General features: G+C 41.5%; 1 protein-coding gene across 1 annotated transcript in view; it reads left to right on the top strand.

Annotated features, from left to right (window-relative positions):
- cpxm2 (carboxypeptidase X (M14 family), member 2) overlaps positions 1-23,172 on the top strand; it is a gene marked incomplete at its 5' end in the record, with an annotated part of 119,773 nt that overhangs the window by 80,204 nt on the left and 16,397 nt on the right. Inside the window, 3 exons of the mRNA XM_080833800.1 lie at positions 764-887; positions 988-1,184; positions 22,085-22,264. Coding sequence (XP_080689926.1) covers positions 764-887; positions 988-1,184; positions 22,085-22,264 — 501 coding nt within the window. The remainder of the gene's footprint in view (positions 1-763; positions 888-987; positions 1,185-22,084; positions 22,265-23,172) is intronic.

The raw sequence follows: 23,172 nt of genomic DNA, 5'->3' as shown, positions 1-23,172 counted from the left end.
TTACATCCCTTACCCCTGTAACAGTAACCCTGCTAGTACAGTAAACTGGTCTTGCCTGTATCATGTATACCACCGGATGTCTGTATACAAACTATGTCCAGCGACCAAAGGCTGGCTGTGTACAACCCCTGTTGTTTGCCATTGTGCATGCACTAAGGGGGTTTAGGCTCTGGGCTCTGTTAAGCGCCTAGAGGCAATTGTATTGTTATGGCGCTATACAAATAAAATTGAATTGATTAGATACAGACAATGTTCAAACATTTAAAGCCCAAGCCCAGTGATGTCACTCTGGGCCCACAAGCCACCCCCCCCCCCCCCCATCGATCATGGGATGGTGACATACCGTCTGGTCCCCTCTGTACATTAGAAACACAAGATGTTTTGGTACTCTTCCTTATTAGTACTTCTGTATTTTTAACTGCTGGTCTGCACATTGAAATGTCAAGTGTTTCTTCCTGTCTGTCTATGGATGCCACCCTTTCTCACACTGACATTCAGAGTTATGGCATGCTGTCTTACATTTTTACCATGTGAACCTCACTCGCCATTTTCCTCATGCTATATCGATACATTTTGATTTTATCTTACACTCTGCACCCTGACATTTTTCCCCACATCAACAAAAATGTGGGAAAATATGGATGCATACAGAAATTCCATGAACTTAATGGGCAAATGTTGTCAAGGCACAGATTCCATGTAGAAATAGAGTAACATATTTACATATTTCACCCGCCATCTACCATTGTCCATTCCTCTACAGCTAATGAAGGTAGTGAACGAGCTTTGCCCAAACATCACCAGAATATATAACATTGGCAAAAGTTATAATGGCCAGAAGCTGTATGCCATTGAATTATCGGACAACCCAGGAGAACATGAATTGGGTGAGTCATTACATTTTGTCTTGCCTCAATGTGCTACAATCTACCTGAATTATTTAAAAAATAAAAAAAATGATTTTGTGTGTTTGTTTTATCCCCCAAGGTGAGCCAGAGTTTCGCTATACGGCAGGTTCCCATGGTAATGAAGTTTTGGGACGAGAGCTGCTGCTGCTGCTTATGCAGTTCATGTGCCAGGAGTATCTCTCTGGTAATCAGCGGATACAGCATCTGGTGAATGAGACCCGGATTCACCTACTGCCCTCAGTGAATCCCGATGGCTGTGATAAAGCTTTTGAAGTGGTGGGTTTTCTCCTTCAGGGTTTCAAGCTTACAGAAGCCCTGCATCTTAGACATTCACATCAATTATTAGTTTGGTGTCAGAAACTGCCAGGTTTTGCAACTATAATCAGCATTTTGCTGGTAGAATTTTCCAAAGAGGATGTCTGTTTCTTTAAAAGGCATTATTGAAGATGTTCCAGATTTGCTACTTCCAAAATGACAATTATTGACAATCAAGCAGGCCCTCAGCAGAATAATTAATTATTAACAAAGTCAAACACAACCTGTCTGAAATGAGGGTATTGTTCATTACTTTAAGTAATGTCTCACTTAATACAGTTAGTGAGGAGATCAGGGAATTGAGTTCAGGGAGGTCAATCGGTGTGAAAGATTCAAGGAGTGCACCAGGTTGTGGGGGTGTTGTACAGGTTGCCAAAGTGCATTCTCGGAGCGCTGTAGGGTCATGGAGGGGGAGGAGACTGAAATGTTGTACCTTACTGTTAAAATGTTGTTATTGAAAAAGGTCATGATATCACTACTGCTACAGATTACTGTATTTTGCTTATTTACACATATAAATCCCCTTCCTTACACGCCTTACCTTTCACCTTGAACTAGACCCCAAGACACACCCATTATGTTAAGTTGTGTAATATAGCTTCCTTTAACTCAAATGTAACTTGAATGCCGTATAGAGAAGAGAAAGAACATCATACAGAAGACAGAAACTTTGTTACTGTGGGTTTGCTGTGTGGAGACACTGACAGCTACCTGTGGTGAGAGAACGGAGTGAGAAGGGATGCTGGGTTATTGAGGAAATGTCGCAGCCTTTGAAAATGGGGCTTTTGAGCTTATAACTGCACTGAAATGGCCTTAGTCAAAGTTCTTAATGATCTGATCCCCTTTCTTAAAACACCGTGCTGGAGCCTTGCAATTGAAAGGGCACTGCATCTTACACTTTCATCTCGCTAGCACTTTCCTTGCAGCAAACCCGGTTTGATAGAGGCAGTACGCAGAGCCACCAACATAGCCCAGCACTTAGCAGGAGGCTGCTTAGTATTCCACTCAGTGTCTGACTCCCAGTAGTCAACGACACTATGACCATTGCCAGGTCCGGTGTGGTTCACCTCCACGGGCCAGATTCAGTCACCACAATTGAACTGCCATTAATCAATCATATTTTTTCGTGTCAGTCTGGCTGTCGACTGGAGCAGTAACCCTCTTATCGTCAACAGACTGACTAGTCACCTCAGAAGGAAAACTTAGAAGCTCCTGTGCCGTGGCGGTTTAGCACTAGGAACAGAAGAAGCTCCTGTGCCGTGGCTGTTTAGCTCTAGGAACAGAAGAAGCGTGGAAAACAGGAGAGAAATACTTTGCGCACCCACCTGGCGTGTCAGAGGGAGCGCTTACCATAAGGGGTGGTGGTGCCCCCAGACATTCACCCTCGCTAAGTCATTGCCTAGGATGAACTCCAGCTAGGGTTGCCACCTGTGTCTGACAAAAAACCTGGACATATTGATGACACGACATACGGCCCACCCATGGATGGATTATGAAACCAAGGGCCCCTGGGCCTGGCCGTGTAAAAGGCCCCCCACTCTTCGTGCCGAAAAAACATTTTTGTGCGCTCGCAAAACCTTACATTGAATTGACATTGAAATGTGTTTTGTTCAACAGCACAATGACTTAATTCACCGAACAGGATATACAGTGCACACATACATTTGCTAACACAGTGCAGGTACACTTAATAGTTAATAACAGCAACTTCATGCAGAGGCTCAGGCTTTGGGACCCCCTGAGCTCATGGGGGCCTGGGCCCAGTATACCTGTTCGGTAATCCATCCCTGGGCCCAACTGCATGAACAAAATTGTCCCTTAGACATCCAACCGACGCGACAGAATTGTCTTTTGTGCAGATTGTATGCACTGAATATTTTAAACATAAAGCAATATCATGAGTGGAAACAGCTTACCTAGTTCCTTAGATACTGGAGTGTGCATTGCTTGTGCTTGCCTTCTCTACCTCTCAGCTAAACACATGAGGGATGACATTAGAGTTGCCTTTAACATACTTTGGCATCACATAGCCTCTTACGCTTAATGCACCTGTAATTTTCTTACCTGGTCTTCCATTTATACTGTGTGTTTCCCTTTGCTGTAGCTATCAGTGACACTTGACAGGTAGCTGTAACCATGTCGCACACCATGATAAGAAGCTGTTTATTCGGCAACAGTAACTTTGTCTGCTGAACATTTTGTAATCATGAATGAAATTGCCTTGGTTTTTCTGGTAACTTGAACGCGATTCTGATGGTTTTTTGTTTAAGCATGTTCGTCCAAAGCAGATTTCACTTCATGCTTAACGAGAATGTTTACTGAGCATAGGTAACATGTAGCAGAAAGTGGATCGCCTGGTGTGGTTATTAGCCATTTGGAGTAATTTTCGTTTTTCAGCCAATCATTATTAAAAGAAGTGTTACGTTAAATTTTCTTTTCAACTGGCCTGTCAGTTCCAGTAGTGCCATCCTCGTCCTCAGTCTCCCCTCCCATGTCAACGTTGTTTCTATTCAGAACAACCTACAGTAACGTGCAGTAAGCGATTCAACCTAGCATCAGTTGAATTAATGCGCGAGAGAGATCGGCTATGCTAGTGGCCGTGCAGTCTGCGCAGGAGAAAGAGATTGAGCATAATGAGATAATGAGAACGCATATTTTGCGTGTATGGACCCGCAGGGGGAAAAAAATGTATGATCAGGAATGTTCATGTTGACAAAGCCCATGAAAAAACGGGACATTCCGTGACCCGGGAGAATTTAGAAATTTTCCGGGACACGCTACAAAAAAGAAGGACAATCCCGGTAAAACCGGGACAGGTGGCAACACTAACTCCAGCCCAGGAACAGGCAGAGATGCACACACAACAACCACTACGCGGCCAGTGTCTAAGCCAGAGGAGAACTAGATATGATGTTAAGGTAACTTTCGAAAACCCATTTCAATGCCTCTAACCAGGTCATGTCTTCCTGTGGCAGTCCCGGCTGAGAGGCAGCACACCTTCCAACAGGATAGACTTAGCAGACCCTGTATCCCTCAGGATGAGCACAAGCACACAACTTTGGCCTGGCAGAGACACTGACTGCTTACAAACGGAGAGTAGTCTGCCTTCTTACTAGAACATCCCCTCATGCAAATGGGCACTTCCAACACAGCCACAGTGTGTCCTGTATTGTGAAGCTGCAACCAAAGCTAGTCCAAACTTGTCGTTTTTGTATGCATGACAGTCTGAGATCTTGTGTCCAGGCTTTCTGCAAATAAAAGACTTCCCACCAGAGGCAGCACTAGGACTCCTTGGGGGAGACGCAGGGTTAGTGTGGTATATCTTACATTCCACTAGGGGTGCTATGATGGATATTAATTATACCTGAGGTAATGTATGTGAGTTGGATTGATGAAGAAGATAAGTAAAGGATTGTTCTACACTACGTCTGCTCCGTTACTGGCTTCCACCCTAATATACAACAGTTAGGCCCTGCCACAACAGGCCTTGGTTTACCCTGAAAGGGAGCCCTGTTTCTAAACCCATAATATGATATGATGGTTGGAATCTGAATTCCTTTGGCAGCAAGTTCTTATTCTGACCTTCTTCTTCTTTTCCGTTTCACTGAAGCGTGATATTTATATGGCAGTTTCCCATTTATTTACACAGTCCTTTGCGGAGCTCAAACTGTCTTTGCCTGTCATTATTCTCAAACTGTCTATGCAGGTCATCATTTCCAAATGGCAACCTTTTTAAGGGTAACTTGCTGTCAATTTCACTTGTCAGATATATGTGTTAGGTGGTGTAATTGGGTCCTCTGGTTTTGTCGCCAGTACCTCTTGGTCGGTCAAAACTTTTTTAATGGCTTCAAACAAGGTAGCCTTTGACTTTTTAATTTGACCTGTAAGCTAGATCTCATAGTGCTCTGCTACGTGCACTAGCTGTTCCTTTGTACAGCTCTCTTAAACTTACTCAGAGGGTTGAGCAACAACTGAAAGATATAATAGTTCAACAGAAGCAAACAGAGCACTACAGAAAAAAATCTGTGTACTCTCAGGCAATCTCACAAAACTGACCCTACACAAGTAGTAGTATTAATTATTTTCCAGGCAGCAGACCCACAACCTGCTGCTTCCGTATGGCCAGTACAGGGTCTGCAGGCGGGATGCGCAGGGGCACATGGGGTCGTAACAGTCCCCAACATGGATCAATTAAATCAGTTTGGTCTGGGAAACAAAAGAAAAACAGTGTTACAAATCAAAACATTGTTTCATATTGGAAATGAAAACTATTCGGCTGGTTGTAAAGTGATAGATCATAGTGAATTTAGCTCTAGTTTTCTGTTTTTATCAAAGGTACACATACAGATACTAGAAACATATAAAGAGACCTGTTGCTATTTATGAGGCACATTTTATTTGGATAGTGAAAATAAATTAAAGATGCCAGCAATGATTGCAAAACCATTCCAAGGTTATGTCATTAATCTTTACATTAATTTCCAAATTTCCACCACCTCTGTCAATTTTATGGAAAGCATTCCTAAAAGGAATGGAGGAATAACTGAATGTACTACCCTTTGATTGTGTCTGTCAGTTTTGTAACCAGCAATATGTCTGTATTCAAATTGAGTAGTTTATATTTATATCTCAATTACATATTTAAATATTTTATTTCTCAGTTTCAATGTTTAGTTTCCTTCTGCTTCCCAGCAATTTTTTTCCTGCCACTAACGTTACCTTTCTAGCTATCCTTCAACCTCACACAATTCTCTGTTTTTAATTCTACTGCAATGCTTCTTTTTGGATTTGTTTGCTTACCTGTTGCACCTGCTGTCCACTGCTACCGTCTACTCCTTGCTAGCTAGCAGTCTCTCGCTAGCAGGCAGCTACCAATGAGCCAGCCAGCTCCCTGCTGGATACTCTCGTCCATGCTCCTTTCTGCTACTGTGAGGCAAAATCCCTGAATAGCCTCTCAACTGTTCTGGTGCGGTCAGTATGACCCTGCTTCTTCAGCTAGCTGTCAGCTTGCCGCCCTCTAGTCAGCGTGCAGCCAATGTTAGAAGCTGACTTAACTGCCTCCTCCGTTTCCTCGCCTCATTCATCACCACTTTCTTACTCAGCTCCGATCACCTGCCTGCTGTTGATCATCCGGACGTGCCTGTCACTTCTCCAACTCTGGTCATCAAGTCTGTGGTAAGCGACAAACGACTTACCATTACATCCTTCCCGGCTGGCATGTTTATGAACCTATCTTCGCAACTTCTCAAACTTAACAACTTCTCCGCTCCTCTGTGCATTTCAACCATTAAAACACGTCTTTATCGACCCCGTTACATCCACAGAGCCTCCCGCAGAAAGTTTGTTTACTCCTTGCCTGATCACTCCACTCTTTCCATCCTTGCCATGCCAACACCTCAGTGACAGTAAAAACAGCACAGCAGCGACTACACTTCCTGAGAGTACTCAGGAAAAACAACCTGGAGTGTAAACTGATGGTGGCCTTCTACCGCACCACTATCGAAGTGTACTGATGTACTGCATCTCGGCGTGGTGCTCCAGTTGCACTGCAGCAGACAAAAGAGCCCTCCAAAGGGTTATCAACACAGCACAAAATATCACTGGCTGCTCCCTGCCCTCCCTGGAATCCATTGCACGCTCCCGCTACCTTAGCAGGGTCAATAACATCCTAAAAAACTGGTACAGAATGCTGCTGCCCGTATCGTCACCAGTCCACCATCCATCACTCACATCACCCCCGTTCTACATCAACTCCCCTGGCTTCCCATTAAACACTAGCCTGGCCATTACCAGCCTGTGACTCCATTTCATTCCGTCAGTCAGTCTGGCCTAACCCCGTGCATTTTCGTTTCCAAGTTGGGCGGGTGCTTAGCTTGAGGTTTAAAATCATTGGAGTTCCCTTAACCAATCAGCAACGTTTGGTAAGCATTCGGTAGATTAAACTCTTCCCAAAGCCAGTTTGGAAAGGACGTTGTAGCTCTTCTCCCATCATAAAACTTACAAGACAATACTCTTGTTCTCCTTTTAATTTTCTGATGTTCTCGAGAGTTGAGACAACTTTCCCGATAGCTTTTCGTGTCTCCTCCTCCAAGGCGAGTTTTGCGTCACAGCTCTGAACTGTTCGCTGATTGGTGCGGTTGGATTTTGAGGCCGGGAAACGATTGTCAACGGGGTTGGGCCAGACTGAGTATGAGCTTGAAATCAATTCAGGCGGAAATACGTAGGCTGGTGTGACCAGGCTAATTAAACACTGCATTGACTATAAAATCCTCCTCCATACATTTAAGGCAATCCATAACCTCGCTCCTCCATACCTCTCTGACCTCCTCCACATCAATGTCCCTACCCGGTCTTCTCAGGTCTGCCTCCTCCATCAGCCTGACCGTTCCCAGAGCCCATCTGTCCACCATGGGATCCAGAGCCTTCAGCCGCTCTGCCCCTCACCTTTGGAACTCCCTCCCCCCTGCCATCAGGAACATTGACCCTAATTCCATTGCTCTTCTTAAATCTCACATCAAAACACACCTGTTTAGGCAGGCGTATAACCTTTAAAGTTCCTGTCAACTGAAGTTGTTGCTCTGCTGCTGCTCTGCTTTGTACATTTAAAAAATATTTGTAACTGTATTATTGACTGTTGTACGGCGACCTTGGGTTTCTTGAAAGGCGCCCTATAAATAAAATGTATTATTATTATTATTATAAAAGACTCCTCTCACCCAGGCCACCACCTGTATACTCTCCTGCCCTCAGGCAGATGGTACAGATCCTTTAGAGCGGTGGTTCTCAAAGTGGGGGGCGCGCCCCCCTGGTGGGCCTCGAAGACTCTCCAGGGGGGGCGCGAAGTCACAGACGGAGAAAACAAAAACCACCGTCGACCTGTCACTGGTCCGTCAGAGGCAAAATACAAGGGGCTGGACTGACCTGAACAAATCAAATACTGTTTTGCTCCTGTTCCACCAATCAAAACTGAGTCTAATCATTTGAACGCGAGTTGCACCTTAGCTTCCGAGTATAAAAAAAACCGCAGGCATGAATGATAAGCCTTCACTTTGAGACGGACACTGCAGAGTTTGGTCGATTTATCTTGTTTCCTCTATTATTCAGATATGAACTGGTTAATAAACAGTATTTTAAAAGACTCACTCATTCCTTAGTAATATCTTACTGCACTTGCAGTAGGTCTATTCGTAGTCTATTCTAAAGAGTAATTTCCTCCAGTCTTTTAAAAAAAGCTCATAGCCCCGAGAGCTAGCCTTCTAGCACCCTTCTTCCAACTGCAGGTAGCCTTTTTTTCCCTTCACACCTACCTTTACATTTACAACAAATAAAACCCCAGCACTTGACTCAGTCACACACACACTCACAAGAACACGACGTTGAAATTATAACTTTATTTACCGCACACACACTGTATCCGCAAACAAAGACAACTATGGACACATTTCTGATTCGTAAAAGTCCGAAAGAGAAGCCTGTGGACTTCTTTAAACATAAACGTGATGGCCTGCAGCAACAACAAACCACCATCGCCATAAACTTAGCGCAATGCCTATGTCAAATGATACTGTATCACGCCGAATATCAGAAATCAGTTTGGTTCCTATTTCAAAGAGGACTACCGTTCGTTCGCCTGAGTTTGGGATCCATTTCGACAAGCTCACAAAAGACATGAAAGAGCAGCTGAATAGTGACAGTATACTCAAGCATCTCCCCTATTCCGTCATTCTAGGTAGCAATGATCAGCTTTGCGACATAGCCTTAAAAATGCCCATCCTTTTTGCGTCGACATATTTGTGCGAGGCTGCTTTTCAATACTGACTGCGCTCAAAACTAAATACCGCAACATTGCACAGATCGAGGATGACCGGAGGATATTTGTCAAACATTGTCCCTTTGCAGGGCAAAGCAGGCTCATGTCTCATATGAAAAAAAGACCTGTAGGATTGTAAAGATCGCAAGAGGACCATAATAATAACAGTATCCTAATGATAGCAATAATAACACTTATTATTATTATGATAATACAATAATAATAATAATAATTGGTCGATAATCATTAATTACAATAAGAATAACATAATGATGGTGATAATAATGAATAACCTACTAATAGGCCTACTATGAATTATAATAACAATAACAATAATAATAATAATAATAATAATAAATAGTAATAATAATTGTCTGTATGGGCCTAACAATAACAATAGCCTAACCCTGACATGTCAATAACAATATGCTATCTATCTATCTATCCACCCATCACCCTCAACTACACCACCATATATATGTATAGGTGGCGGGGGGTGGGGGGGCCCCAACTACCCCTAACCAGCGTTTGGGGGGCCCAGCTTGCAAAAGTTTGAGAACCCCTGCTTTAGAGCAAGGACCACACGTCTTAGGAACAGATTTTCCCCTACGGCCATCAGAACACTTAATACAGACATGCACTAAACTTTCACTTTATTGCAAGTCACACATATCATCTCTGTATTTTATATTATTCTGTTTACTGTTGTTGTTTATAAGTATATATATATATATATCCATATTGGACATTAATACATCTAAAATGATGATCCTTATGTAATGATATGGCTTTGTATCTAATCACCGGTTATTGCTCTCAGGTTGTGCCTCATGCATACTGTTGTGTTCTGCAATACTTTTCTATATTGTGCTACCACTAGGAGGCACTGTTCCGCAATCAATCCTAGCTAACTTACGTACAAAGAGCAGAAGAAAAGTGAACCTCAATGCTACCAGTACTTTCATGCTACTGTGCTGACAGTTCTCAGTAAAGAGTGTTAATATCATCCTGCTTGTCGTTATTCTGAAGCTTCACTACACCACACATACCTTGGGATACCAAGGAGCAGGTTGCCCGTTTGCAAAATGCTACAAAGATTAAAATTTTAAAAAGTTCATAATGGCCTTTTGGGACGTTTTGCTCAAGATTGATACAGTATATTAAGCTAGCTCATTTGCTATCGCTAGATAAGTGTGCAACCTTACAGACGGTAACATTAACATTTTATTTGAACATTTACACATTTGTTGGAGAGACTAGTTATGTACTTGTAGTCATTATAATACTAGTTGACTTGAACAATAACTGCTTGGGGGTGTTCTCTCAACTAGATAGCATAGCTAGTTCGCTAGCTGGCAAGCTCAAGACGCTTAATTTACTTTGGAGTAGACATGTGTGTTTGTGATCTTTGATACATTGAGTTGGGAGCGGGGTCTCCCACACTGTTAAATCCACAGCCGGCTCCTTTCCTCCTTTGTTTTGGGCTTTAGAAATGCGAAAAAAAACGACGTGTCACTCTCAAATATCAGGGTACCTTGTGTCAGATCTACAAGTCCTGTATGAACACAGTTTCACTATGCTCATCAGACCTCGATTTGTCTGACCCTCGTTTTTTTTTTATATTAATAGAGGTTGCCCAGGTAGGATTGGACGAGGGCCGTTCTAGGGGGGAGTTTCGCGAACGGTCTATTGTGGGTTTATTGGAAGCTCATTCGGCACATGCGTTAAATCAGTTAAAACAAATTAACGGATTAATCCTGTAAATTAATCAAAACGCGTTAACGCCTTATTTTTCACAGCTCTAATATACATATATTAGTGCTGTCAAACGATTAAAATATTTAATCGCGATTAATCGCATTTTTGTCATAGTTAACTCAAAATGAATCGCGATTAAATTAATCAAAATGAATCGCAATCGCAAATTTGTATCTATTCTAAATGTCCCTTCAATGATTTTTTTCCATCATTTTTATTTTATTTTAATGCTCTTATCAACATGGAAAAGTGGATTGGCTTGCTTTAAGCAATGTTTTATTTTATTGAAAAACAACATTATAAAAATTATAAAGTGCACATTTAAGATAAACAAGGACTATAGTGCAGTTAAACCATGGCTTAATATTTTTTTTTTTCAAGTTTGCTGTGAACATAGAAGTCAGGCCTCTTATTTCAAAAACAATGAACCGTAACAGTTAGGTTACCAATAAAAGGTAAGCCAACTACTTCTGTGCTTTCAACCAGCTGCCTGTTGACATTTTCAGACAACAGTGAAGCTCGCTTCTTTTGCACAACACAACTTTTAAAGGTAAACTTTCTATTCAGAAGCTTTTTATCATCCATTTCGCCGTATCGCGCTCATCAATCAATCAAACGTGACGTTAGTCTACTACACAGTTTGGGAGGGCAAAAAGAACGTTGATCAAAAAAAATTAACGGCATTAAAATGGGTTTGCGTTAACGCCGTTAATAACGCGTTAAACTGACAGCACTAATATATACAATATATACAAGTACTTTAATCTATTCCATGGCGCTTTGTTGTACTCTTAATATTTATATACAGTGGTGGCCAAAATTATTAGAACACCTGACAGATCTGAGAATAATTACCTTTTTTTTGCCTCCAAAACATGATTTAATTTCATAATGTTCATGAAACATGCAGATGGCTGTTCTGAGCACAACAAATGTCAGATGAAGTGAGTCCTACTGTTTTTATCCACTTTTAACTTTAATATGTGGTACGCCCACCTTTTGCAGCAATTACAGCAGCACATCTCTCTGAGTCAATATATTTCTTGAGAACTTCAACAAAAATGTTATCCCATGCCTTCTGCAACTCAAGCCAAAGGCTTTCCTTGGAATTTCCAATAGATCTGTCGAGTTTATTTTCCAACTTGCCCCGAATTTGCTTGATGGGTTTGAAGTCCAGACTTTGAGAGGGCCGGTCCATCATTTTCAATGTTCCAGCAGATTCCTTGTCGCCAGTAGATCCGGCAATAGTTAAAATAATGTTTAGGGTCATTGTCCTCTTGGAAAATAAATCCAGGCTCAATAAGATGTCTCCAAGAAGGAACTCTGTGCCTCACCAGAATGTTGTGGTATACTTTTGTATCCATGATGCCATCAATTTAGCCAAAGTCACCTGTTCCTGAGGCTTAAATTGCACCTCACACTATAATACTACCCCCTCCTTGTAAACTGTTGGCAAGAGACACTCATTTTTATATCTCTCCCCCTCACTTCGTGGAACATCCACGCTTTGCTTGTTGCCAAACTATTCAAACCTGGACTCATCAGTACACAACACTTAAACCAATCTTTCTTTGTCCATTTCTTGTGTTCTTTTGCAAAATTCAGGCGTTGCACTCAATTGTTCTCTTTCAGTAATGTTTCTTTGCTGCTATTCTGCCAAAAAGTCCTTCTTCTCCCAGTTTTCGATGGACAGTTCTTGAAGACACTGTTGCACCATTATTAATTGTGATGTTGATCTCGTCACACAGTTCTTGTAAAGTCTTTCTTCGGTCCTGAAGACTGAGAATTTTGAGATGCTTCCTTGTGTGTCTGAGAGTTTCTTTTTGAAACCTCTCCCCTTTCGGTTATGGTGCCATGGTGGTCTACAGTGTACTTTACAGTGCTTGGACTGCATCTCAAGTCCTTGGCTATGCAGCAGTAACTCTAGCCAGGATAAAAAAAAAGCCTTTATTCGAACCCGTTGCTCATTTGTTAGCGCCTTCTTCACATTAGCCATGTTCAAAGAGCATCATGTGCTTCAAGACTGCTTCTAGAGGCTTTGGATCTATTCCATTTGGTGGTGTGGCCTCAGTGACAAAACCCTGATGTAGCCAATCACTTAATGAGCAGGATAGGCCTTGTACATTCAAAAGAATCGCCGAGCTGTGTCCTAAGACTCTTGCATCACCATCCATTTAACCACAATAACACCTGACAATGATTACACAAGTAATTTGGCTTCTTCTGTGCAGGAACATGATTGTGTGAATTTGACAGTGAAATAGGCCTGGCTTGTTTTTGTACGGAAAATGACCTAAATCTCATTATGATGGCTTTATTCTATGGTTTATAGAGCATAATGATGACTTTGTAGATATTTCATTAGTTTTTAAGGTATTTTAATGGCCAATTCAACAAAAACAACTGAAAACTCTTAAATATGTTTAGTGTTCTAATAATTTTGGCCACCACTGTATATTTTTTTGCTATTCCTACTGGTTTTAAATGTGTAATATTGTTGTGTTATATGTTGTTGTTGTGTTATATGTTGTCCCTTGTCGCACCAACAGGAAAAGCACTCCAAATTTCGTTGTACGCAAATACAATGGCAATAAAGGCTTTTCTATTCTATTCTATTCTATCAATCGGTTTAAATGGCAGACCTTCAGGATTTCGCGATCGCGCCAATTCACACAAATTCAACGATTACCCGCGAATTCAGCGCGACGTAGCAATTTTAACACATCACCGCAAATTTGACAAATCATTGTCGTCTCCCACAACTTTCTCCTGCCCTGCAGACACGGTGCAGACACTAGCAGAGTTCTAATCCGTTGTAAACAATGAGAATGGATACACCAGGCATGGAAATTAAACGCAGTTTTATGTTTAGGCAGAGATATTCATAACATTTTATTCAGTCTTACTTGTGGTCCTTTTGTAATTCCAACAGGTGCACTTCGTTGTGGATAAGAAAATCCTATGTACTGTTCCCCCTACGTGTTTAGCATAACGTAGCATAACTAGCTATGTTTCTAGATAACAGTCTAACAGCTGTTGCTGTCGGGAAAGGAGACGCGATGACCAGAGAAAGGGTGATGAAAGTGTGGGTGGGTGATTTACTCCGTTTTGATTGGCTAATACCAGGACCTTTACTTTGATGTTGAGAACTTTACTTTGTCGTTGAGAACTTGCGTTGATTGCCTAACCTTTAAACGATCGTTTTATTTATTTATTTATTATTTTGGTGAAGTTATACGGCTCAATACTCAACTGACGTGTTAACCGAACTTTTACGAAGTCATACAACTAAACACACAATTGACTTGGTGACCGAACTTTTACGAAGCTAGTGTGCTAATCAAACGTTAACACCGTGTCAAATAAGCTATTAATAGTTACAAGGTAGCGTTACACCTCCTCCTATGCATCATGTTATTGAAATGAGTTCCCGAAAATGAACATTTTTGTTTTTTTTAACAAGCAGACCACTGAAGCATGTTAGCATTTCTTTAATTCAGAAACTGTTGCAAATAAAACAGCACTATTCCTCACCTTTACATCGTAACATTGGTTTACAATCTGGCTGTCCACTTCCCAGCAGCAGCTTGTCAAAGATCGAAATTATTATCAAACAGTTTTCAATTGATGTCTTTGAAATAAATGTGTAATCTAGAGCTGATTTATGGTTTAAATGCAATTTACTTAAAATTCAATAGACAATATTGCAGAACTATGCAAATGTACAGGATTTATTTTTTATTTCAATGTAAGACATATAGTGTAGGTGATTGAAGGAAGATATATTCCAGTCTTCAGGTGGAGGGTCTGCTGTGGTCAGTCAAAATTAACTGAGTCTTGATGTGTTTAATTGTGGAGACCTGTGGAGATATACAAGATAATACAACATAAACTTGTTTTTAAAAACCTGCTAACTAACACTACTCAAAGCAAAACCTGTTTAGTTGAAAGCCCACTCACCACGTCAAGGTACAGGTTATGGGTGGGGTGTTAGTGAGACAGGACAAGACGAGAGACAAGGTTAATGAAAATTAAAAGCATGCTAACATTTTGTGACAAATATGTATGTGACAAGGACATGTGACAAAGACATACAAATTTCACAGTGACATACATATAACATGATATACATATAACATATCTAAACAGTAAACCTTCAACTAGCCCCAGGTGCGCGCTGACAGATTGCACACCGCACTTGGGAACCGTAAAGGACTTCCTACAAGCGCAACGCACGCACTGCTCGCTGACCACACCTGTAAGACAACAAATACAAGGCACATCTTTCTTAACCCAGGTGCGCGCTGACAGATTGCACACCGCACTTGGGAACCGTAAAGGACTTCCTACAAGCGCAACGCACGCACTGCTCGCTGACCACACCTGTAAGACAACAAATACAAGGCACATCTTTCTAAACCCAGGTGCGCGCTGACAGATTGCACACCGCACTTGGGAACCGTAAAGGACTTCCTACAAGCGCAACGCACGCACTGCTCGCTGACCACACCTGTAAGACAACAAAAATACACCAGAGATAGATGCCAGTCTTCAGGTGGAGGATCTTTTATGCTGTGGTCAGTCAAATGTGTCTTGATGTGTTTAATTCTGTAGGCCTGTGGAAATATACAAGTTATGCTTACATACCTTTAACTCCAAGTGGCTGGCATTGACAAACCTGTACAGCTACAGTACGATGCATCTAACCCCAGGTGTCCACTGACCAAAACTGTACAGCTACAGTACGACGCTGTTTAGTTGAAAGGTACATGTGGGGTGGTAGTGAGAAAAGACAAGACAAGGTTAATGAAAACACAAAGTTGCCACGGTCAGGAGAGCCAAGACCAACGAGACGGGGCAGTAGCACCACGCCATTGACACAGCACATCAGTAACACAACTATGTGCTGTCCAGTCACGACACTACAACGTGTATGCGTCTGTAGTAAGGGCGTGGAACACTGCTTTGTCCTGTGAAGACAAAAAAAAACCAGTGTAAACTTCTACAATAACAGATACTGGTAGGTTGTCATACTAGAGAGAAAATAGAAACTACTTACAGTGGAACGTTGTTTATGATCTGCAACAATTGCTGCAATGCACGTATTCACAATGTACAACAAAGAAAAAAAAATCTGATGACGACATGATTGGAAAAAAGTCAAATAAAAATGTATTTAAGTTTTACTTACATCATCGGACTGCCAGTTGAAATCTGGGCCTGCCAGAAAGTCGCGAAACATGGCACGACAACTTCCAATGCTGATCATGACCGGGTCTTTGTTGGCTTCAGCATTGCGGATCTGTTGCGTCAGTACCTGATGGATTGGAAGCATGCATACAGAAGTTAGCACACATAATGGACACCCCAAACTACTACTTAATGGAAAAGATGGTTCTCATGATAAACTCAAGACCATTTAACTTTTTAAGAGGCTGCAGTTTGTTGTGCTATTGAATTGTATTGCGTTGTACTGACGAGTGTTTCTATTATTTTGACCAACCCATGGCAATCAGTGGGGCTGGGCTTAAATAACGTTTGTGTCTAATCATCCCCCAAGATGTCCATACAGTTGAATGGCCACCTCTCTTAAGCAATGGAGTGTAGTTTTACATTGTATTACCCACAAACACATTTAATATTGCACTGTAGCAAAGACTCAAAGCTAGTACTTAGGTAACAGCATAAGAGGAGCTCTTACAACATAGACAATGAATTGGAGGTAAAGCAAAGTGTGAGGAGGGGGGTGGGCAATGTAAAGTCTTGACTAGGGCTAGACACAGCAATGCTAAATTGCAGATTGTTTTGTACACGGATGAAAGAGAGATCTGTAATCCACTAGGATCCTTTGCATTGGAAAACAGATTGTTAATGTTATACTACACCATAAATTAAAAAAAAGGTCTCAACTGGTTGTTATTAGGCTACTTGCCATTGCTAGATCAGCAGACCTCCGTCAATCTGTTATCTAATCAATATTGAATACAATAAAGGGAGACATGGATGCATTGTACAGTGGTGGTAAAATGCAAACTGTTAACCGAGAAAAAAAAGATGTATTGTGCTATGGTGGAAATGCAGTCATGCTTCAATGAGGATGCATATACTAAAAGGACATTGGTGAAACATGTCAGACAGTGTGATAAAATTACAATATACACAATCAATTAAAGGAGTAAGTAAGTTGAATTCTCAGGCTTTGATATTATACAACAAACTCTACAAAACATTATGCATGCAATTCTGGAGGGCATCGAAAAATCAAATGGGTTTGAATCATCTTGTTCAGTCTGGGCAGACAGGTCTTGACTCAGTGAATTCTGCTATTCTTGGTTTCCCTTATTCCCCTCTAGAGGTAAGAGATCGGCCATCCCCAATTCCTGTTGATACAATAACTTCAAGTGTTGGTAACCTTAAACAGTCATCTGGGCAGATGCTTGTCCTGTTGAGGATATTGCCGTTTGTTTTGGAGAATTTGGAAGTCAATGCATATGTGAAATAGATCATTAAGATAATGGAGAGTGTGCAGATAGTGTTTGCACCTGTTATTACCATAGCAACTGTGTCGGTTGAAGTTACTAATTGAAAATCATTTGAAGCGTTTTGAAGAGATGAGAAGGTTGCTTTAAAAGATGCTTGAAATAAGAAATTCTGACCTTGACAAAGCATTTGTCAGTGGTGATCAAACAGCCTCATAATTATAGCAATTCTAGTTTCAAGTTGTAGGTTGCTCAGAACCACTGTCAAAGCAAGTATTAACCTCTACATTTCAATCAAAATAATGCAAAATTGAATTGCCAGTTGCAAAATGCATTCTCATGTTGCAAGACCAATTTGTACACTCAATTGCCAGTTATGAAATACTGTGTTACATTATTACATTTCTAAAGACTTCATTCGGTTGTCATATTTAAAGAAATGCAACGTCAACCTGATCGAAAAAGTTTTACTTACATCATCGGTCATCCAGATGAACTCAGTTGTCCGTTTAAGTCTCGGAATGTGGCTTGGCATATTCCGATGTTGACCATGACCATGTCCTTGACACTTTGCGAAATGTGCATCTGTTCCATACCTGATGGATTGGTAAACTTGTGGACAGAAGTTAACACACAATTAAATCCAGCGTTTACGTGAATGAACCGCGTTAAATGCAAATTGTATCTGTAATTGCAAAGCAAGTAAATCAACTTACCTTGACGGGAGGTCGTTTGAGTTCCTGTTGAAGTTGACACTTCGACAGAGATGAGTTTTCCAAAGTCCAGGATTAATACAAATAAAGTGGTGGGCTCCTTCCTCTGACACATGGTGTAAAGACCGTGAGACACAAACTCCTACACTGCATGCCTCTTCATCGGAGTTCATTAAAACTAGTAACACCGTACTCCTAGCTAACATAATTGACCATCTCCAATTAGTCCTCTGAGCAACACATCGGGTTAATAAAATGTATTAATGACAATGACCAAGTGAACAGCATGCATTCATTTAAGATCAATTACCTAATTTCCCCAAAAAACATCAATTGTGTGTCTGTGAGAGTGCTAGCTTGAGTTTACCAAAACACCATATAGCTAGCCTGAGCTTCCTCCATAGCTAGCTAGGTCAATTAGCTCGCCTAAGATACTGTAATTTAAGCTAACCAATTATCTAATTTCCCCCCCAAAAAACATTGATTACATGTGTTTTTGATGTGTAACATATATCCTTAATCAGTCATTTATGCTATTTACGGTTTCGTTTATTTACCGCTAGCGATTACACCGACACACAAGTAATTAATTTGCTAGCTAGCTAGCTAGCTAGGTCAATTAGCTCGCGTAAATTACTGTAAATAAGCTTACAGTTACCTTACTAATTACCTAATTTCCCCAAAAAACATCGATTACGTGTGTTTGTGATGTGTAACATATATCCTTTATCAGTAATTCAAGGTATTAATGTTTATTTACCGCTAGGGATTACACCGTCGCAAGGGTAATTCAATTGCATTTAATATTGAACTTGAACTGTAACAACGTGACACGACATTAAACGTCAGGCAATCGACTTGGTTCCTCAAGAATAAAACAAAGGTCCTGGTAATTTTCTGTTCCGGTCAGATAACAAGTTTTAACCAACCAGATACCTCAGAGAAGTGACAACTTCCGGTTTCATCACCTTTTCTCTGGTCATCGCGTCTCCTTTCCCGACAGTTGCCATTCCCACTAGACGAACATTTGAATGATGTCAAAGTAAAAGTCCTGTGTTCGTTTCCACAACAACAATACAAACAATATACATTTTCTGACCTAAATAAGCAGAGGGCAGAACAATGTAGTATGCTACATTTTTGTAGTACTGGTAATCTTTTGTTTGGCATGTTGGTAAGGTTATTTAGGGGACCATTTCTCAAAGGTTTGGTTCTTTAGAGAAAGTTTGTTTAATAATTATTTATTTTTCAACAAATAACTCAATTATAATTACAAAGAGGGAAATAAGCAACTTTTTATCGCAACTTTTACTTGCTCCCCCAATTTCATCGCAACAAACACCTAAAAACACCGCAATTTTCACCGCAACTTTTTGGAAAAGCCCCCTCGAAATCAGTAATTTTCAGCCGCAACTATCACAAAAAAGATTGTGAAATCCTGGGGGGACTGAAATGGGTGTCTCAACTGTACTCAGTCTAGCCTATATAAAGTAAAGCTATATAAAGTGAAGCTGGGTGAAACAACATCCAGCACCCGGTCAGTCAGCACTGGTGCACCTCAGGGATGCGTGCTCTCCCAACTGCTCTTCTCCCTCTACACCAACGACTGCACCTCAGGTGACCCGTCTGTTAAACTCCTTAAATTTGCAGACGACACATCAGTCATTGGCCTCATCCGTGATGATGATGAGTATGCATATAGACAGGAGGTTGAACAGCTGGCCCTGTGGTGCGGTCGCAACAATCTGGAGCTTAACACGCTCAAAACTGTAGAGATGACAGTGGACTTCAGGAGGAGCCCCCCAGCACTGCCCCCCCTCACCATACTCAACAGTACTGTGTTGGCTGTGGACTCCTTCAAGTTCCTGGGATCCACAATCTCCCGAGACCTGAAGTGGGAAATCAACATAAACACCATCATCAAGAAGGCCCAGCAGAGGATGTACTTCCTGCGCCAGCTTAGTACAACCTGCCTCAGGAGCTGCTGATCCTATTCTACACAGCAGTCGTTGAGTCTGTTCTTTGCACATCCATCACTGTCTGGTTTGGATCCGCAATCAAACTGGACAAGAACAGACTTCAACGGACTGTCAGGACTGCAGAAAGGATCATTGGTGCCAACCTGCCCACCATCCAAGACCTGTTCACATCCAGAGTCAAGAAGCGGGCAAGACAAATAACTGCAGACCCCTCCCACCCTGGACACAACATGTTTCAACTCCTCCCCTCTGGTAGGCGCTACAGATCTCTGTTCGGCAAGACCTCCAGAAACAAGAACAGTTTCTTCCCTCTTGCTGTCTCTCTCCTGAACAGCTAACCCTCTGTGGCACTGTAAAAATAACCCATGTAGAATTACCCCCGCAACCATATCTATTTATTTCACCCTTCCTGTATAACCCAATACCATATAGTATTTATTTATGCCTGCTCTTCCTGGACTCTCCACTTTGCACTATTGTTTATCCATTGCACTGTTGTATTGTATTGTTTTGCACTGTTGTACTGATTTGAATTGTTGTATTGTTTTGTGTTGTGATATATGTGTAATATGTGTAAGCACACTGAGAGCCACTGCACCAAGACAAATTCCTTGTTTGTGCAAACTTACTTGGCCAGTAAAAGCTAATTCTGAATTCTGAATAAACCGATGCTTTTTAAGTAGGGTTCAGTTGATTTTGGGCTACCGTAGAGAACACCCACTATGGAGGATCCAGAAAGACTAAGGAGGGTATATATGCTTGCTTGAGCCCAGCATGAAGTAGATGTACTGAACTTAGCTGAGCACTGTTATAGCTGGTGCTGTTCCATGGATATGATATAAAGACTCTTGTGACATGGAAAATGTGTGTGGATGTGTTGATGTTTTCTAATAATAAACATTAAGAAACACAAATTCAGTGTCAAATTTAAATCATTTCTTTTAATCCCCAAAAACCCCAGGAATAACGCCCATTATTTCGTAAATCACTGTAATAATAACAGTACATCTTCGTCCGAAGACATTACTAGTGAAAGAGGCTTTGCATTCTTCTTACTTTCAGCAGCATTTATCATCTCCTTACTTGCAGCAGCGCTAGTAGCAGAAGCCCCCCTCACATCTTTTTGTCGTCTTGGCGGCATGATGTTCGCTGTTCAGATCAACTAAATCCACTATGATTTTCCAGCGTTTTATACCTGTTTGACCATAAAACCCACACGGCAGCCAAACGCTATTCTGTCGTTATTCACACGTTAGTCACACGCTCAACATGCTCGTCTAACGTTGACTTATCGTTCGTCGCACGCCAGTGACATGTCAGCACACGTTCGTCACGCGCCAGTGACACGTCACTTGGTCACTGCTACACACTCCTCATGCGTCAGTCCCACACTAGTCATGCGTCTGTCCCACGCTATTCTGTTGTTAGTCACACGGCAGATGTGTCCAACTCGCCCTAGAGCGTTTGAAATTGAATGATTAGGACGTTCAGAGAACTTTGACCGGAACGTTATGGTGTGACGAGGCCTTAAGGGGGCGTAGTTAAGGTGACCTAAGGCTACAGTTGATTGGAGGAGAAGCTGATAACCATACACAAATTCATGATTAGAATCAAACACAATGGACCAATTCCAGGTGAACCAACAACAGTCTTGATAATGCTCAAATGTGTTTATGAGAAGATTTGTTTCTGTAATTAGGATTACATCAAAATAGCACAAAAAAAGTTAATTTATCTGCACTTTAGAGTTTAACACGGATTTACATGTAACAGCATTCGTAGAAGAAAGGGATAGAACAAAATCAGTTTTGTTGTAGCCTAGCCTATAAGTTTGTTTGCAAATAAGTATCACAATTAAAAGCAGATTGATTAAGTTATTGACCAACAAACTTTGTTTTCTCATGTTTGTCAACTGACCTAGAAAAATAAATTAGAACATTATTTAAGAATTAATGTTTTTTCCTTCAGTCTTGAGAAAATGGTTAGCAGACCCTGATGGCCTGTCAATATTATGGGGCAACAAATGCTTAGCAAATTTAGCAATGAACAATGTTTGGCCAGAACTGGATATTTTAACTGACATATGGTGGAATGTCTGCTTACCTATTGTCTTGTCCTTTAGGGATCAGAGTTGGGGGGCTGGTCTGTAGGACGTTGGAGTCAGGATGGCTTTGACATACATCACAACTTCCCAGATCTGAATTCCATCCTGTGGGAAGCAGAAATCCGGAACTTGGTCCCGCGTAAGGTTCGAAACCATCATGTGCCTATTCCTGAGTGGTACCAGTCTAAAAATGCCACGGTTCGTAATGAGTCAACGCACATCAACATGATCTAATAAGCTAACAACCATGAGAGTCCCACTAACATTCCTTTTAATTTACCATAAGTATACCTTACGTTTATGTCCTATTCTTTTGCTATTCTTTTTTGATTTATTTTTGGGCTTTTTATGCCTTTTTAAATTGATAGTACAGTTAAGAGTGGGACAGGAAATGAGTGGGAGAAGAGGTGGGGAGTGGACAGGAGAAATGACATCAGGCCGGATTCGAACCTGTGTCCTCCGTGGCAGTGGCGCCTGCAGCCGTACAGCTGCACGCACTCTGCGTACCTTCTGCTACGCGAAAAAAAAAATAAAAAAGAGTCTGAAATCATGCGATGAGCCTGGCCATAGTGTACAATGCACATAACAAACGAATAGTGATGAAAGCACAAACAAACGCTTACAAAAGTTATGTGACACACGCTGGTCCCAGCACGACGCATGCATTTCCACTGTAATCAAATATTATGAACGCATATTTATTACAATAGGGAAACTGCAGACAGAGAGGCACGCAAAAAGTTGCGGTCCTGCGAACTCCCTGTCATTTTACATTATTATCAGCATTACTGTTATTCAGGGTTTGCTTCAGTATCTTACGCCTCTCAGCAACAGTTTGCAAAGCCCGGACTGCGAGTTACCAACTAATGCAACCGCCTTGGTACGGCTGCTCGAAGGAAAGAGAAAGACCGGTTTTGATAGGTTATTGGAGCAGGGAAGTGCCTTGGCAGCCAAGCTGGATATTGACCCTTCTCTGCCTCGCATTGTGGCGATGCAGACGAGGAAAGTTCGAGCCCTGGAGGTATAGGCACATTTCTGCCCAAACATTAATTGCATCCACAGCGTCTGCTGAGCGGTCATTCAGTACAATGAGGCGTCTTAAGACA

This window comes from Sprattus sprattus (genome assembly GCF_963457725.1).
Source record: "Sprattus sprattus genome assembly, chromosome: 3".
NCBI lineage: Eukaryota > Metazoa > Chordata > Actinopteri > Clupeiformes > Clupeidae > Sprattus > Sprattus sprattus.
The sequence above is the reverse complement of the archived record's forward strand: the minus strand, read 5'-3'. Positions and strand labels throughout refer to the sequence as shown.